This window comes from Canis aureus, chromosome 11, assembly GCF_053574225.1.
Source record: "Canis aureus isolate CA01 chromosome 11, VMU_Caureus_v.1.0, whole genome shotgun sequence".
Taxonomy (NCBI): domain Eukaryota; kingdom Metazoa; phylum Chordata; class Mammalia; order Carnivora; family Canidae; genus Canis; species Canis aureus.
This window is the reverse complement of record NC_135621.1, coordinates 67498447-67516030: the sequence shown is the minus strand read 5'-3', so window position 1 is coordinate 67516030 and position 17584 is coordinate 67498447. Positions and strand designations below refer to the sequence as shown.

Here is a 17584-nt window from a genome sequence, read left to right as displayed (position 1 = left end):
GCACCGCGGCCACGGAGAGGCGCGGCCCCCGCAAAACGGTGGTGGGCTCGGGATGCAGCGCGGTTTCGGGGAGATAATCCGGCTGCGTCGGCCAGCGGCGGGGGCAGAGAGGAGGCCGAGGCTCCCGTCGTCGCCGGGCCGGGTGGTCGGAGCCGGGCTGCACGGGGAGCCGGGGGGCAATGCGACCAAGGAGACGGCACCAGCGCGGGACCGTGGCCCTGCACGGGGACCTGACCCAGCGGGGCCGGCCGGCTGGGGAACACCACCGAGCTCCGCGCTCTCCGGACCCCCGAGGTTCCCAGTAGGGGCCCCTCAATTCCTCCTCCGTCCTGGGACCAGCTGGGAGCTCGAGCTCTCAGCAAACCACTGGCCAGGCGCGACCTGCAGCCCGCATTCCCCCGCGGCCCCGCCCTCCAGCGCCCCGCGGTCGCCGCTGCACCCCCCCCCCCCCGCAGCGCCCGCAGCCCCCGCCCCCGCCCCATCCTCTGTCCGCGGCCGGCGCCGCCCTCCGTCCCTCCCCTCCCCCTCCCCCCTTGGGGCGCCGACGCGCCCTGCTGCCACGTCTCACTGATGACATCACCGGGGCCGCTCGGGCTTAGCCAATCCGCTAGGGGGAGTCCGAGCGAAGTCCTAAGCCAGCGAGTCAGCGGGGCGGGGAGCAGGGAGGGGCAAGACGGGGGGGGGCGGTGAGCGAGTGGGGCATGGGGCGGGCGACAAGCGCTCGAGTGCGCCTGCGCCGGAGGCGCGGGGCTTGGCGGGAAGCTGAGTCGCGGCGGCCGCGCCGCCCCGTAGGCCTTCGGCGCCCGCCGCCGCGTTGGAACTCTCTTTCCCGGCGTGCCGCGCGGTGCGGCCGCCCTCCGGGCCGTGTAAAGACCCCTCGGTCTAAGGCTTTCCTATTTCCTGGTTCGCCGGCGGCCATTTTGGGTGGAAGCGATCGCTGAGTGGCGGCGGCTGCTGATTGTGTTCTAAGGGGACGGAGCAGGGGAAGACGTTTGCTCTCCCGGAACAGCCCGTTCTCGTTCCCGTCCCTCGATTACCCGTGGCGTCGAGAGTCGGGGCGGCGGCTGCGGCAGCAAGGGCGGCGGTGGCGGCGGCGGCGGCTGCAGTGACATGTCCAGCATGAATCCCGAATAGTGAGTGCAGGAGAGCACCGGTCGGCTGGGGCCGTGGGGCAGCCCGGAAAAGCCTAAGGGGGGGAGGCGAGGAGGGCTGAGGCAGAGGCGGGGGCCTCGGCCAGGGCGGGCGGACGGTGGTAGGGCCGGAGCTGCCGGGAGCCGGGGCCCATTGTCTGACGGAAGAGGGATCGGCCCGGGGGGGGGGGCGTCAGGGGGGCCGGGGGGGCCGACGGGGGGGCGCCCGGGCAGGTTGGAGGCCTTGAATGCCGGGCCAGGGCGGAGGAACAGTCTTCGGAGGGGGGGTGGGGCGGTGGGAAGGGGTAGCTTCACGCCCAGGCAGTGACTTTGGAAGGAAGACTTGTTTTTAGGGTGGGAGGGCTGCCCTAGAGGGCCCTGTCGGGGCCGGCGCCCGCGCCCGCCGAGCTGTCAGAACCGTCGCGGTGGGAAGCCAGCCCCACTTGCAAATCTTGAGCTCGTTGGCTCCGTCCTTTCACCCCTCCCCGGCCAGGTTGCAGGTAACACGGATGCTTTTCAGGACTGCGTGGGATGGAGCGGGGAAATGAGTAGAAGGGGAGAAGAGATTTTAAATTTTTAGTGGAGGGGGGGTTTAGGTTATTTCCTGGAGTTTTTTTTGTTTTTGTTTTTTTTCCAAGAAGTCACGACGGGGCCCATTGCCTCCCTAAAAACCTAAGCATTTGTGAGATTTCCTTTTTTTCTTTTTCTTTTTTTAGAGGGCACTGAAGTCATTTGGTCTTGTGTAAGGTCGAGGGAAAGAATAAAGAGAACTAAGACGTAGGAACGTTTTTTTCTTTTTTTTTTTCCTGATACTATCAGATTAAAGGAAGACTGCTGTCAAATTGAAAGAGAGAACGAAGGGGCTCTCTATGTAATCCGTAGGTTTTGGATTACCTGCTTGAATACTCGAAGATAGGGAGTGAGGTTCCATGACGTGTCATGAAAAGTTAATGCATTTCTTTTTCTTGCTCACTCAAGAAGTCCCCGCAGCATATGTGACACACCTGGCACCTTTCCTGGGAACTGGTGTTCACCTTCCTTGGGAAGACTTCATTGGGTTCTCCTTCATGGCCCTTTAAATTCCTCCTTGGGTTTACCTATATAAATTAACGAATAATTGGCAGACATTTAATTGGTATTCCCCTTCAGCGTCAGAAGGCTTTGGGGGGGGGGGGAGGATTTTTTTTTTTTAAAGGAAAAAATTGGTATTTTAAAAGCTGTGAATGTATTTGCAGCTTTGGTCATTTACTGCTAAACATTTCCCCTAAAGGTCCACCCATCAGTTTAGCTGACTGTCATGTGTGTGTCACATGGCTCTTGCAAAATGCATTCTGACTTCCAAGTTTTGTAATAACAGTGGTTTGAAGCAGAAATGTCCCCTTTTGCACTAAACAGAAGCCGTGGTATTTCACTAAAATTTTATGTTCTTGCAGAAGTTGAGGCTGGTGTTCTCATGGTGCCACATTTGGCCACGGCGGCAGTTTTTAGTTTCTTTATCAAGGGCTCCGAGGACAAAGTGGGTTTTGCATAGTTAGGGAGAATGGAACTTGAGGTACCTAATCTGGTGGTTTTCCTGGCAACAATAAAGTACATGGATCTACCACTTTACGGAGACTTGTAAACCTCCTCTGTTCAGGGAGTTTCTTATATTTGCTAAGTATGTCAAGTAGCATAAGTAGATCTTTACGATTAGTTGGACAGAGCCATGACACATTAGCCTCTGAATTTGTTTCCCCTTTTGTAAAATAGGATAATAGGAGTCATTATTCGTATCAGGGTAGTTGTGAGATTTAAGTGCATGTAAAAGAAAACATAAGAGGACTCTAGGTGGTGTTATGTCATTACCATGTATGGCATCGTAATAGTGCTGGGATTTAGGAATACAATCCTTACCCTCAAGGAGTTTATAATGGAGTATAGAAAACCGTTATATATGTCAAATACTAGTAGATCTAGTTTGTTCCAAATTTACAGGATGGATAGGAGCAACAAGATTTCAAAGGAGGGTGAAGGATTGTGGTTGGCTAGTTGGTTTCAGGAAAATTTTATAGAAAAGAGAATCCTAAGAGAATTATTAACAGATTTAGAGAAGCACTAGGGAGTGAGGAGGATTTTTCAAGGGGGAAGAAGGAAGAATGGTTAATAAATGGCAGTGATAGTAATTCTTCAGTAAATACCGTGCCAAACATCCATTAAATTAATGACGTTAACAGAATCAAACCCAGAAATTATACTTTTTTGCCACCGAGTATATGCCAGTATCAGGTCTACTGTATTTCTATTCTAGACTAGTAACATAGGAGTTTGGAAAAACCTTTGGAAGAGCACTAGTGAGAGGAGGTGATGGGTATTTTATTAGAGGAGGTCACAAGGGCAACCAGCAGGCAGATTTTTAATAATGTGACTTCAGCAGGTTTTTTTTTTTTTTGTCTTTAATGAAGTTTGTTACCATCAAAAAGTAATTAGTGGAAAATAGGAGAAAGAAGGAAAGAAATTCTTAGTTTAATTACTGAATACAAGTCCATTTACTTTTAATACCTTGTTCTAAACTTTAAAACCTTGTATTTTTTCTTAAATTAAAACTTTTAGTGGGTGAGTGCCTTTCATGATTCCATGATGTTGTCTTAATACCTAGCATTTATAGCTACATATATGTTAGGCATATTAAACATTATAATACATGTGTATTATATAGCATACACATTATATGTTGATGGGAAAGAGTAGTGTACTAGGTAGTGTTTAAAAGTGCAGTCTAAATGTTCCTTGGTTTTGGTTTATCATCTACTAGTTTATTCCTTTTAGAAACATTTAAAATCTGCTTCATGGGTGCTGCTGACTTTGGAAATGAAAGTGGGTTCTTGACAAAAGAAGAGGTTTGGTTCTCTAAGAAGGAACAGGATTTTAGATTTATTGGTCGACATAGGGTTACCTCTTGGTAGCTTTTTTATTGAATGCTTTTACTTTATGATCTTTAAATTGTAAGCTTGGTTTGGAAGTGAGGAGAATAAGAAATATATCAGTCAAAGATTAAATTTTAAGCTGTCCCTTTGATTACTTTCTGTGTTATGTGGCTAATACAGGAGAAATGACAACCCTGGATGAAACCCTTTATGGCAGAAATTAAGGGTAATGACTTGTTTGAATTTCAAGTACAAATAAAAAGAAAAAGCAACTGGAAGTGGATCTGAATAGTGGAAAAGGTAGATGGAAAAGATCAGAGCTTTTTTTTTCTGGAGAGCTGAAGACAGATTTTGATTTTATGAGCTAGGTATTGAAGCAGGCAGTGATTATTTCAGCACACTGGCTAAGAAATGCTTAACATTATTCTCATACCAGAAACATTTTTTCTAATCCATTAGCTTTTAGTGGATTTTTTAGTGTCAAGAAAATCATTTTGGCTACTTCATCTATAAGGAATGTGTTAATAAAGTATGTGTACCTACATGAATATACCAGTTTACAATAGGAGGGACTATAGTAGTCTGCTTGGATCAACTGTAGTTCTTTAATGCAGAAAAATTTTATAGTAAGTGCCTTGTTTTTATTTTTTAATATGGCTCTGGAGTGATGTTTAAGATCATAGCTCAAGATTTAATCAGTCTCTTAAACTTTGCTCTTCTGTCATAGCAGACTCCAGGAACATTTGACTTTTTTTTTTTTTTTTTTTTTTGCCGCCATTGTTTCGAATTAATCTGTCTTTTAACATAAGAGTTTGAATGTAAAAGCAACTTAATCAGTTTTGTTATCTGTCAGTATAATTTCATTAATGAGTATGTCCTAATTGGCTTTCATATAATTTTTATTTACAACTTTTTTCATTAGAAAAGAAGCGTAAATCAGTTAAAAGTAAGTTGCCTTTTTGTTGTTTTGATGACTTTTTGGTGGAGTTTGTAGTGGTTTGAAAAATTCAGAAAAGTTTAACAAAAATAATAACCATATTCTCACCATTCCCAATATGATTTCTTAATGTCTGTAGAGAAGCAGCATACGTAATTCTTTAGGTAGTGTAAGTTTCTAGGAGCTGTATACAATCTCCACAGAATGAATCTTAAGAGTTTTGTGTGAATAGATGATTTTATAAGATCATTGGAAGATAACGGAAATTTTGCATTACAAAATTTTTTTCATGATTAAGGTAAAATGAGAATTGTTGACTCTTTCTTACATATTCCAAATAAAATTTTTAAAGTTTAAAAAATAATGTTGAAGATGGAAGAGCTTCAGAATCAAATGTTCTCTTAACAACTCTCTGACTTTTAAGGAGAATTTTGCTTTATAAATAATTTTATCTCTTGGATATTTCAGTTTGTTTTTTTTTATTCTACAAGCAATCTTAGTAATTTTGGTACTAACATTCTTTTTTTTTTTTTTTTTGTACTAACATTCTGTTATGTTCATATCCTATTTGCAATCTTTTGTGTATGTGTGTTTTCTTGGCAACTTCTGACTATACATTTATGATAGTTTTACTATTTGCAGTTGTGATAGTTTTGTTTTTGATAATTAAGAATAGGGATCCCTGGGTGGCACAGCGGTTTGGCGCCTGCCTTTGGCCCGGGGCGCGATCCTGGAGACCCTGGATCGAATCCCACGTCGGGCTCCCTGCATGGAGCCTGCTTCTCCCTCTGCCTGTGTCTCTGCCTCTCTGTCTCTCTCTGTGTGACTAGCATGAATAAATAAATAAAATCTTTAAAAAAAAAAAAGATTCTTTTTGCTAATATTATCTACTTTTTCTTTAACATGAAAATATTTAAGGTCAAGTAAAATACTTTTTAAAGTTTTTGAGAATTTTTTTTAAGATTTGCTAAAAAATACTTGGGTTTTTAAGATGAAAATAAACCAAAATGAGTATAGGATGCCAGTGCATGAGGTATTTTAGATATATAGCTTAGCAGCTTACCACTGTAAATTCAATTTTAGATTTTTAGTAAGAAAAACTCTAGTTTTTTAGTAAAAAATGCCTGCTTTTTTTTTTTTTTTTAAATCTTATAGGGAGAGGGGAGTAGTCGGACTATTCTATTCCGCTGTTTTCCTGTAGAAGGTGGAGCTGCTATTGCTTCTTTGATGTCTAGAATAGAATTTAGGGAAGAACACCCAGGTCTTGGCTTTTCTTTGGAACTGCTCTGTGAATGTTTCAGAATATAAGAGGGTAATGGTGGGGTGATATTTGAAAAAAAAAAAATAGTCTTGAGGAGCAAGGGAACAAGTGGTGGTATGTTGACTGACTTTAGTAATTAAAGAAATGGGGTACAAAGGAGAACTAGGAAATGAAGTTTTTCTTGCTAGTTTTGTGACTAGTTGGGTCATTTGGTCAGAACACTCTGTTTTATTAAATCCAAGATTGTGATAGTTTACTCTTCTGTTTGTGGATTCCTAATTCTGACAGGTCCTGTTACATGGAAGTGCCTTTGCTCACAAAGGGGACCATTCTTTGGAAACACCATTTTTTAATAGTAGCTACTATTTAATGAGTCCTTACTCTGTGTGCTAGCCACTTGGCATAAGATCTTTACACAGGGCATTTTATGTAGTCTGTGCTTCAAACTAGTGAGCTTTACAAATGAAATTGAATAAATTATGTAATTGAAATTTTCCAGGAACAGCAATGGATTCAACTTGTCTGAATGTATTTCTTATGAATAACAGTAGTACTTAAATGGAATTATTCTTTGTCTTTTCCACTCTGCCTATAGATCTTTCCCAACAACCTGATTGAGGGCAGTTACTCTTTTTTTTTTTTTTTTTTTTTTAAGTTTTTATTTTAACTCCAGTTAGTTAACAGTGTAATTAGTTTCAGGTCTACAATATGGTAATCCAACACTTCCATACATCACCACGTGCTCATCACAAAAATTTACTCCTTAATACCAGTCACCTGTTTCATCCATCCCCCCACTTCCCTCCTCTCTGATAGCCATTAGTTTTCTGTAATTAAGAACTTGTTTCTTGATTTGTCTCTTTTATTTTTTCCCTTTGTTTCTTACATCTCACATATAATGAAATCATATGGTATTTTTCTCTGATTGACTTAGTTTGCTTAGCATTAACTCTTTAGCTCCATCCATGTTGTTGCAAATGCCAACGGTTTTCTTTTTTTAATGGCTGAACAATATTACATTATATATAAACATATATATTTTACATCTTCTTTGGCCATTCGTCAGTCGATGACACTTAGGCTGGTTTCGGACCTTAGTTTTTGTAAATAATGCTGCTATAAATATAGGGGTGCATGTATCCCTTTGAACTAGTGTCTTGTATTCTTTGGGTATATAGGGAAATTATTCTTAACCCATTATGATCATGTACCCCTCGGAGCATTTGATGAACTCTGTGGACCTGCTCCCTTTGTGCATACATGCTCATAACATTTTGCGTAAAAGTGTATGTTAATATTTTCTGAGCCTATTAATGGACCTTAAGTTAAAGAACCTTAAGAATGATTTAGGAGATTGAAAACAGAAAAGAATGTTTACTACTACTCTTGAAAACATGAAGACCTGAATATGACAGTTTATTTTTATTTAAGATTTTATTTATTTATGAGAGACACACAGAGAGAGAGAGAGAGAGGCAGAGACACAGGCAGAGGGAAAAGCAGGCCCCATGCAGGGAGCCCGATGTGGGTCTCGATCCTGGGTCTCCAGGATCAGGCCCTGGACTGAAGGCGGCGCTAAACCGCTGGGCCACCCAGGCTGCCCTGAATATGACAGTTTAATTAATTAATTAATTAATCATTTTAAAAAGATTTATTTATTTATTTACGACAGACAGAGAGAGAGAGAGAGAGAGAGGCAGAGACACAGGAGGAGGGAGAAGCAGGCTCCATGCTGGGAGCCCTACGCGGGACTTGATCCCGGGATTCCAGGATCGCGCCCTGGGCCACAGGCAGGCGCCAAACCGCTGAGCCACCCAGGGATCCCCTGACAGTTTAATTTAAAATCTGGTCCTGAACTACTAATTAGTTTTAAAATGTGAGATTTCTTTGGGCATATTTTATTTTGATGACCTGTTCTGTTCTCTTTTTTTTTAAATGCTACCTTTCTGTTAAGTTACTAATATATGATTGTTTCTAAGAGCCTTGAAATGAGGCATACTAATAAGTTCACAGAACATTAGCATTTAAGAACAATAGGTTATCTCTAGTATCTTTACTACCTCAGAATCTGTGTCTGTCTTTCATTCTCTGTCTCTCATGAATAAATAAATAAAATCTTAAAAAAAAAAAAAGAATCCATGTGGATGTAGATAGGATAAATGCCTAGCCAAGTTTATTATAGTCTTAAGCATTTGATGAAACTTATAAGTTGAATAGCTAGGTTTACAAAAGGACATTTGAAGCAACTTTGTGCACACTGTGGATAATTATTTAGTGCTTTATTTGTAGATTGGTAGCTAATACTTGTTTTCATAAAGAGCAGTTGAGTTCATCACTTACTAAAGCTAATGAAGTCTGAGCTCTAAAATTTACCATGCTTTTTGAGCTAAGCTCAACTTATTCCCTACTAACACAGATGTTCTGAATTAATTTAGGCAGTGAATCACACTTTTCTTTATATTTGGTCAGGTCCTGTGTGCTAGTTCATAGATGATTTGATTCATTCCTCTAGGTTAACTTACTGATATTTTTATCATCTGAGTATAAAGTATATTATTGAAGGATGTCATATGATAAAAAAAAATAGCATTTGGAGTTATAACCCTGGGTTTAAGTTCAGACTGCCACTTACATCTGCAAGCTATTTATGCATTTTGAGCCTGTTTCTTTATCCATAAAATATGGTTAGTACCACCTCACTTCTGAGTCTCAACAGTAAACTGTACAGTACTATGAAGATGTTATTTGACATGTATATTCTAATAAAGAAGGTTAGAACATATGTAAATGGCAAGTAGTTTCAATTCTAAAGCTTTTTTTTGCACATAATCACACAATTATGTCTGTTTTTTACCTTAACAATTTTTTCAGTACAGATTTTTAAAAATCTTCCCGTAAATGCATACATGTATGTGTGTGTATACACATGCATGTGCACGCACACACACACTTACAGAGTTAATTTAACCTTAGAAAAAAAAGCTCAGTAAAGAAAACATCCAGCCCTTTCTCTGTCACCAGGAAAGAGTATGCTAGAAGTTGGGAGGTTTTTTGTTTTTGTTGTTTTGATTATGAAACATGGACTCTGCTCCCACGTGCTTACTCATCCTCAAACAAATATAATCAATATCACAGTATTAGCACAAATTACATCTTGTGATAGATACTTTTAAAGAATAGGATGAAAAAATAAAGAATAGGATGGCTAAATAGCATGAAAGATTTAGAGAAAAGAGGTGTGATTTCTGTCATTAACAGAAAGTTTTACTTATGTTTGGCTTAGCTGGAGAGTGACAGAGCACTGAGGAGGATTCTCCAGAACCCTTGGTGTGCTAGTCATGGGATGTGGTCAACAACTAACAATTTGAGTTGTCACCACCAGCCAGAAATTTTATGTATGTACATTATTTCCTCAATCCTCTGAAGAAACAGTGTCCCGTTATACAAATGGGGAAACAGAGGAAGAGAAGAGTTTAAATGGCTTGCCTAAGGGCATTCAGAGTAAGTAGCAGAATTGGAATTTTAACTCAAGGGCCTGTGATTTCACAGTTCTAGTATGCTGTTTCTAATTTACTATGTGTGGTTAACTCTAGGAATTTAAATTTTGAGCCAGTTAATTAGGCGACTAACATTTTTGTGGTCAGTTTGTTTTAAAATTCATGATTAGGTCTTTTTAGAAATGTTAAAGTTTTATGAAGTACATGTTATGAGCTACATATTACGGTCTTTGGTTTTCTCCACGTCTTGTGTTGGGTTGATATTTAAAGCTGCTTTAGGCTTGAAGTTAATTGTTGCATCCATTCTTGGTTTTTCTATCCTCATGACTATTGTTGAATATTTGGAGTCTTAGAAGTCATGGATGTCTTTTTGTGAGTAAAGCTAAAGAAGCAGAGAATTGCTTTTGTTTTGCTGGAGAGGGCACATTTGCTGCAGACCATGTTACTATTTTAAGTGTTACTAGACTTTCTGAGTTGTGACTAGTGTGATCATAGTACTTATAACTGTTAGTTGTGTAATTTTTAAACTTTTGCCTGAGATTCTACTGGTAAACTCCTGTGACATTTTGTCACCTATCATCTGAACAGAAGCTTTGGATAAATAGCTTCAAAGTAATGTCACAGCTCTTGAAGGTTTCCATCAAGTTACCTTGCAATTTGGAGAGGGAGGAGGAATAATAATAGCCACTTATTGTTGTGTGGTCCTGTAATGTGCCAGATACTGTGCTACAGGTTTTAGAGGCATTATTTCTAATTCTGACGAAAAGCCTAATTGGGTGGCAGAGGGTGCTAATAGAATCTTCCACAAATGAGGAAATTGAGGCGTGTGGTGAGGGAGTCCCTTGCCTCGAGACCTGACGGCTGGTATGCGATGGAGCCTGGATTCAAATACAGGTCTTTCCAGCTGTAAAACCCATGCAGGCTTTGAAAGGTAAAAGAGGTAGTGGATGATACACCTCCTCCTTGGAATAATTTTCAGCAAATACTTGTTTTATAGGTTGTAAGACCCATCTATCTACTTTCTTGTCCTCATGTATGACTTGGCACTTCCTTTAGCACTACCAAACTTCATTTTCATAATTCCAGCTTTGAATTTTTGGAACACTGTTCTAAATAGAGCTAAAATGGAATCTGGAAAACTAATTAATTGTCTCTAATTATGAAAGAAAAAATGTGTAGTATTAGGAGTAGATTATGGGGACAGTTTTTAAAAAATTGCTGAGCTATTTCCTTAAATTTGGAGGAACAACTCTTGTACTCTCAGATTCTTGATAATTGGTTCTTTGACTGTTTATTTTGACTAACAGACTGCTTTTGTCCATAGCTGAAGGTTTATTTTGTTTTTTATTTAGTTTAATCCTCAAAGTAATATGTGCTTTCTAAAAATCAACGTACAAATATGTGAAAGAACTAAAAGTTGTTACCGCTTCTCCAGCCTGATGGTCAATTTTGAATTGTTTTCTGTGGATCATACTTAAGATGAGTGAAGAAGACCAAGTAGGTTCAGACACAATTAAACTGTAGCCCAAGTTTTAATTAATCATTCCATACCCCAAAGTCTAATAGTGTATATAGTTTAATAGTGAATTAAAATATGTTTGGCCACTACGTCATAGTATCAGTCATAATTTTGTTTTAAATTTTATATGTAAGCTTAGTTTTAGGCTATTTTCAAGTTACGACATTTATAAAATGGCAAAATAACATGATTCCTATCATGCAAGTGAATTTGTTCCAGATGAAAAAACAAATTTACTTTCCCTGCTCTACCTACTTAGAAATCATTTGTGTTATGTCAGTTACTCTGGGCAAACTTGCAAAGATATTAAGTCTTTGAAAAAACCCTCTGATTAAAACTTATTCCTCTTGTCAACATTTTTTTGTTGTTGTTTTTTGGCTATAAGAGTATCATGGACTTGCTGCAGACTGCGAAAAAAGTATAAAAAAGAAAATATCAATTGTAATCCTAAAATTTAGACGTGTCCATTTTCCCCCACATTTTTTATGTTTGTGAAAATTTAAAACAATGTGAAATGGGTTATACTAAACAAAATATAATCTTTTCACAATGATAGTGTTTCACATAAACAGTCCTTTTAGAGGGTTTAGAATTCCCAGTAGCATTTTAGATTCCGACATAAGCAGATTCATCCCTTACTACATATTTTTTGTATGTAGTTTGGTAATTCCATGAGAAGGAAACCATTTTACCTAAGTAGAATTTTGAACCAAAGTTTATTTTCGTGACTTTTTAAAAGTGTAATGTTACATACTCTCACAATAGTCTTTTTTTTAAAGGTACAGGAAACTTTTTGTTAGTGCTTGCATGCAAAGATGGTAGAGGTATCAAGATTATGTTCAGATCTTAAATAATGGACATAAAGAATCTCCAATAATGCCAAAGTAGACCACGAATCGACTTATAGGAAAAACTGATAGCAAAACATTTTTCACTTGCTATTATCTTTGATGCTCCACCATCCAGTTGTTAAAGGCTGTTAATTTCCCTGAACTACCCGTCTAGCCTTAATCTGTGTCAGTTTTACCTTTCTTTGCTTTCTCACTGAATTATCTCTTTTTTTAAATTAAAATAATATCTGCTTGCGTTGCTATTAAGTTCAAGCAGCTCAAAAGAATTTTCTCTGATAATAAAAATACTTGTGGGCAGCCCAGGTGGCTCAGTGGCTTAGCGCTGCCTTCAGCCCAGGGCGTGATCCTGGGGTCCTGGGATCGAGTCCCACGTCGGGCTCCCTGCATGGAGCCTGCTTCTTCCTCTGCCTCTGCCTCTGCCTCTCTCTCTCTCTCTCTCTCTCTCTCTCTCTCATGAATAAGTAAAATCTTTTAAAAAAATAAATAAAAAAAATACTCGTGCCTTAGAAGCAGGTATTAAGTTTTTATTTATGTTGATTTAACTTGAGAAAACACAAAGAAACACGATGTCTCTCTTAGGTTTAAAAACTCTTTTCAAAAAGATTGTGGTTTTGTACCCATTTCACTAATGTCTTCATACTTAGTGGGTTTTTTTTTTAACTTTTTATTTTGAAATGAATTTAGATTTATAGAAGAGTTGTAAAAATAGTACAGAGAATTCCTATGTACCCTTTACCTAGTTTCCTCTAATATTAACATTTTTCATACTAAGGTACATTTAAGAAATTAACATTGGAGTGTTATTAACTAAACTATAGACTTTTATTACCAATTTCTTGAGTTTTTCTGTTACTGTTTGTTTTCTGTTGCAGAATCTAGTCCAGGATACCATGTCATATTTAGTTGTTCTGTGTTAGCTTCCTTCAGTCTGTGAGTTTCAGAGTGTCCTGTTTTTCATGATCTTGTCACTTTCCAAAGAGTACTATTACGTATTTTCTCAAAATGTCCTTCAATTTGGATTTGTATGAGTTTTCTCATAATTGGACTGGGGTTCTGGACTTTGGGGGAAGATACTGTAAAGGTGAAGCACTCTACTCATCACGTCATCTTAGAGGGTACATGATATCAACATGATCTTTTCCTGGTGATACTCACCTTAATCAGTTAAGGTGGTGTCTGTCAAGTTTCTACTTTGTAAAGTTACTGTATTTCCCTTTCCATACTCTTAGCAGTTATTAAGAGCCCATACTCAGCAAAAACGGAATTAAGTTCATCCTCTAGAGGGAGGAGTATTCAAAGAATCTGTGGGTATATGTTAAAGCTGCCACAGTAATATTTGGGGGTGGGACATACTTTGAGGCCATGTAAATATCTTGTTTCTCCTTGAAGTTTCATTCACAAATTTTAGCATTCACCAGTGGATTTTGCCTGTAGCAGTTATTACTGTGGTGATCTATTGATGAGTTTCTACCTCTGAATTCCTTCAACACATACTATTTGGACTCTTGTAAGTAAGGAAGATTAGTCTCTTATCCCACTTTTCTATTTAATAATTGATAACCAGTATGAACTCATGGATTTTATTTTATTCTTTGGCTTATAACCCCATATTCATGGTTGCTTATTTTGTGGCTCAAGTTATTCTGCTTTTGGCCAGCGAGAGAACTTTCTTTCAGGTTGGCTCCTGTGTCCTTTTGACATCATGGCCCCATCCATTTTTCCCCCTAGTTTTTTTGCCCAAAATGTTAATCAAGGTTGGCTGTAGATCATCTTTAGTAGTGTTTTACAATGAAAGAGACCTGATTAAAAATGCAAAATTAGGGATCCCTGGGTGGCTCAGCGGTTTAGTGCCTGCCTTTGGCCCAGGGCGTGACCTGGGATCGAGTCCCACATCGGGCTCCCTGCACGGAGCCTGCTTCTTCTCCCTCTGCCGTGTCTCTACCTGTCCTTCTTTCTCTGTCTCCCATGAATAAATAAATCTTTAAAAAAAATGCAAAATTAAAATGTTCTTTAATGTCTTGGCATGTGCTATGTAAAAGTACAATGCTAGATTTTGGATACACAGAATAATAATTCAGTTTATAGACAAGGTATGTCAGACATAAGAGTAGGGAAAAATAAACTCTAGACTACTTACAAGGAGAAAATATTCAGTGTCTAAATATTTAGACATGAAAAAAACTAGAGGAAGTTCTGATTTGAGAACATTGAATAGGGTTTGCTAGAAAATCTAAAGTGGAAGAGTGATTACTAACAGTTGTAACTCTATAGATTCCTGAACTAGAATAATACGGTTTTTTCACTCAAGTCAAATTATATTGTAGACTGAAAATCCAAATTCTTGGGGAATGAAGAAAAAATAGGTGTAAAGTCTTACCGGTTGCTAAATTATTCTTTCTCTATACCAGAATTCTCACCTGTGTGCTCTATTTTTAGATTTGCATATTTTTGTCAATATTTTTACTGTGTTCTGTTTCATAAATTATAGAGAAATGTTTTTAAGCAGTCTCAAATCTCTGAATTCTCTTGAACATTTGGAAATTAATAATTTAGAGATAAGCTACTACAGTAGTAGGTGATTTTGTTACCATTTATTTTAGTTGTAGGTAATTTTAAATGCCCCAATGCAAATAACATGCTATTAATTGCACTCTCCAGGTATGTGTATTCAATTTTGATTTTGTTTGCCATTCTCTTCCGTTTCTCTGGTCATGTAGTAAAGCTGATGGTTTGGAAGAGAACAAAAGTAGTCTTTAGCAATAATTATTTCTTTGCAGAGAAGACTGCTCAACTGTTCATATTATTTATAGTAGCTGTTAACCTTAAATTATCAGAAACTCTCATCAATTAAATGAAGAATATGGTAATTGGAAAAGTTGATTTTTGGAAAATTGATTACTAATTTCATTTAACCATAATATAATTTGTAACACACTTAGGAAGCATTCTTGTTGTGTGTTGACATAAACAGCATTTGATCTTACCACATCTCAAGTCTAAAATATTTTAATACAGGTTTTCAGAAGTTAAATGATCCTTTTTTTTTTTTTTTTTTAATGGGGAGAATTCCACTTAGATGCAAGATTCCACTTTCCACTTAGGAAAGGGTTGTAAAAGCCCCTTCTTTGGAGTATTGCTATGAAATACTGAAATACTGATCTGGTCTTGGAATTTGAAAGAAAGATTTATGTTTCATTGGCAAGAACAGTGGAAAGTTAACTCCCTGTATTCTAATAGTGCAGAGGAGTTGGATTTATCTAGCGTAAGTCTCTTGGGCTCTCCAGGAGTACACATGACTTATATGTTCTTTCATTCCTTCCTTGGAAGTAGAAGTTCATTGATCTCAAGAGACCATGGGTGGCATTGCTTATATCTTAACTTTACATAATTCTGTCATGTCCAGTGATTCATAAAAAGGGTTTCTGCTGTTGGTTGCAGTTTTGGCTTCTGAAGCCATTTATGGGCCTTTCAGAAGTCCTCGGATGAGCTATTATTCTTGGCTATATTTTTGTTGTAGAACTTACAGTGCAGTATGCTTTTTATTAATATAATCTTCTTTTTCTTTTTGCAGTGATTATTTATTCAAGTTACTTCTGATTGGCGACTCTGGGGTTGGAAAGTCTTGCCTCCTTCTTAGGTTTGCAGTAAGTTGAAATTGAAATGCCTTTAAAGAAATTAATGCCGTGTGTGTTTTCTAGGTAGACAAAGGATTAAACAATTTTATTCAGATTAAAGTAGTTCTTCCAGAATTTATATGTTTAAAAGCCTCCAAGCATATATTCCCAGTGATATCTTAGACTCTTAAAGTAGAAGAAATGCTTTTGCTTTTAAAAGAAATTCAGCAAAGCATGATTATTAAACTTAGAATGTCTAATACTCTTGGTAGAGTTCAAATAGTTGACCTGTGTTCAAGTGACTTGATGAAAAAATGAATTTTCAACTAAAATTTTAGTCGAATTAAAGACAAAGGGCCTGGTACTAACTTTTTTTTGACAATGGCATAGTGTTCTATATGCTGCACTTTACGAATAGGTATATAACTTTGAACCTACTGAATAGAATCCACAGTCCCCTTCATAGTCTTTATCAACTGCCTTCAAATTTAGCATGTTTTCCTTCTCACTGTCTAGGTCATTGGTTCTCAGAGTATGGACCAAAGACCCTTGGGGATCATCAAGACTTTCTCAGAGGGTCCATGAGATTAAAACTTTTATCCTAATAATACTAAGCCATTAGTATTTACTAAGTAAGTACTTACTTAGTACTAAGACAAAAGACATTTGCCTTTTTCACTGTGTTGACATTTGCTCTGATGATGCAAATGCTGTGGTGGGTAAAATTGCTGGTGCCTCATCACCACAATAAGGCAGTGCTAAGTGCTGAACTGTATTCATAGTCATAGTATTTACCTGTATTTGTGGGGTGGGTGGTGGGGAGGTGGATTTTCATTTAAGAGTGTCTGATGAGAACAGTAAAAATGATTAATTTTTAAAAATCTTGATCCTTGAGGTTTTTTTTTTCAATGTTGTGTGTGGAAAAAAAAAATGAGGAGTACATTGTACTGCAGACTGAAGTATGTTAGTTGGTTGTCTTGAGGAAGATTAAAGCACTTGTATAGGTGTTTGAGTTGTGAGCTGAAATAGCTGTTTTTTTTCCTTTTTTTTTTTTTTTTTTGTTTCTTTTGTTTTACTTGAAAGAATGGACAAACTGGTAATGTAGAATTTGGTGGTATTGCACAGACATTTCCTCAAATGAACTGAGACTATCTTTGAAGGAAAATATCTGATAGCATTTGCTGTAATGAAACTCAAGCTTTCAAGGGAAAATTAGAAGTTTAGAAAACTTAAAATTCATCACTGTGAGTTTGATAGCATGCCAGATACTGTGACTTTTCTGATGAGTGACTATATTAATATCATTTAAAAATATATAATTTCATTATATGTAACAGTGAAACCAAGGAACTACTAGAATAAAACATAGGTGGCTCTTTTTATTCCCCCCCATAGGTGGCTCTTTAATCGTGTATGAAAATATTTTCTAACATGGAAACATATCAGGAAAGAAAGGGTTTTTAAATTTGATTGCATTAAAATTAATGTCACATCCATAAAAATGTTAGGAAACACGATACTAGCAAAAATACATATTATGAGGAAGGGATGATAGTCTCAGTATATAAGAAAAGGATGTTTGTCCTAATGGAGGTATGGGCAAACACTACACAAGCAGGCAGTTCACAAAAGAAGTACAAATTGACAATAAATATGAAAATTTCAGTTTTATTTGAAATCACGGACTTTAAAATTAGGTAGTACTTAATTTTTATTAAATTGGTAAATAGTAAAATCAGGAATCATCCCTAATATTAAATCAGCAGTGCTAGGTTATGTTGGAAGAAATTGGCATCTCTCGATGAACATAGTTACAGCCTGAGGTGTCTGTGTCTGAGAAAATCCTCTCTAGGATGCTTTTTGATGTAAGTC

At 38.3% G+C, this 17584-nt stretch overlaps 1 protein-coding gene across 1 annotated transcript in view; it reads left to right on the top strand.

Moving 5' to 3' along the window:
- Positions 1-882: 882 nt before the first annotated feature.
- RAB1A (RAB1A, member RAS oncogene family) overlaps positions 883-17584 on the top strand; it is a 27681-nt gene continuing 10979 nt past the window's right edge. The window contains exons 1-2 of the mRNA XM_077915651.1: positions 883-1133; positions 15670-15742. Coding sequence (XP_077771777.1) covers positions 1111-1133; positions 15670-15742 — 96 coding nt within the window. The 5' untranslated portion in view covers positions 883-1110. The remainder of the gene's footprint in view (positions 1134-15669; positions 15743-17584) is intronic.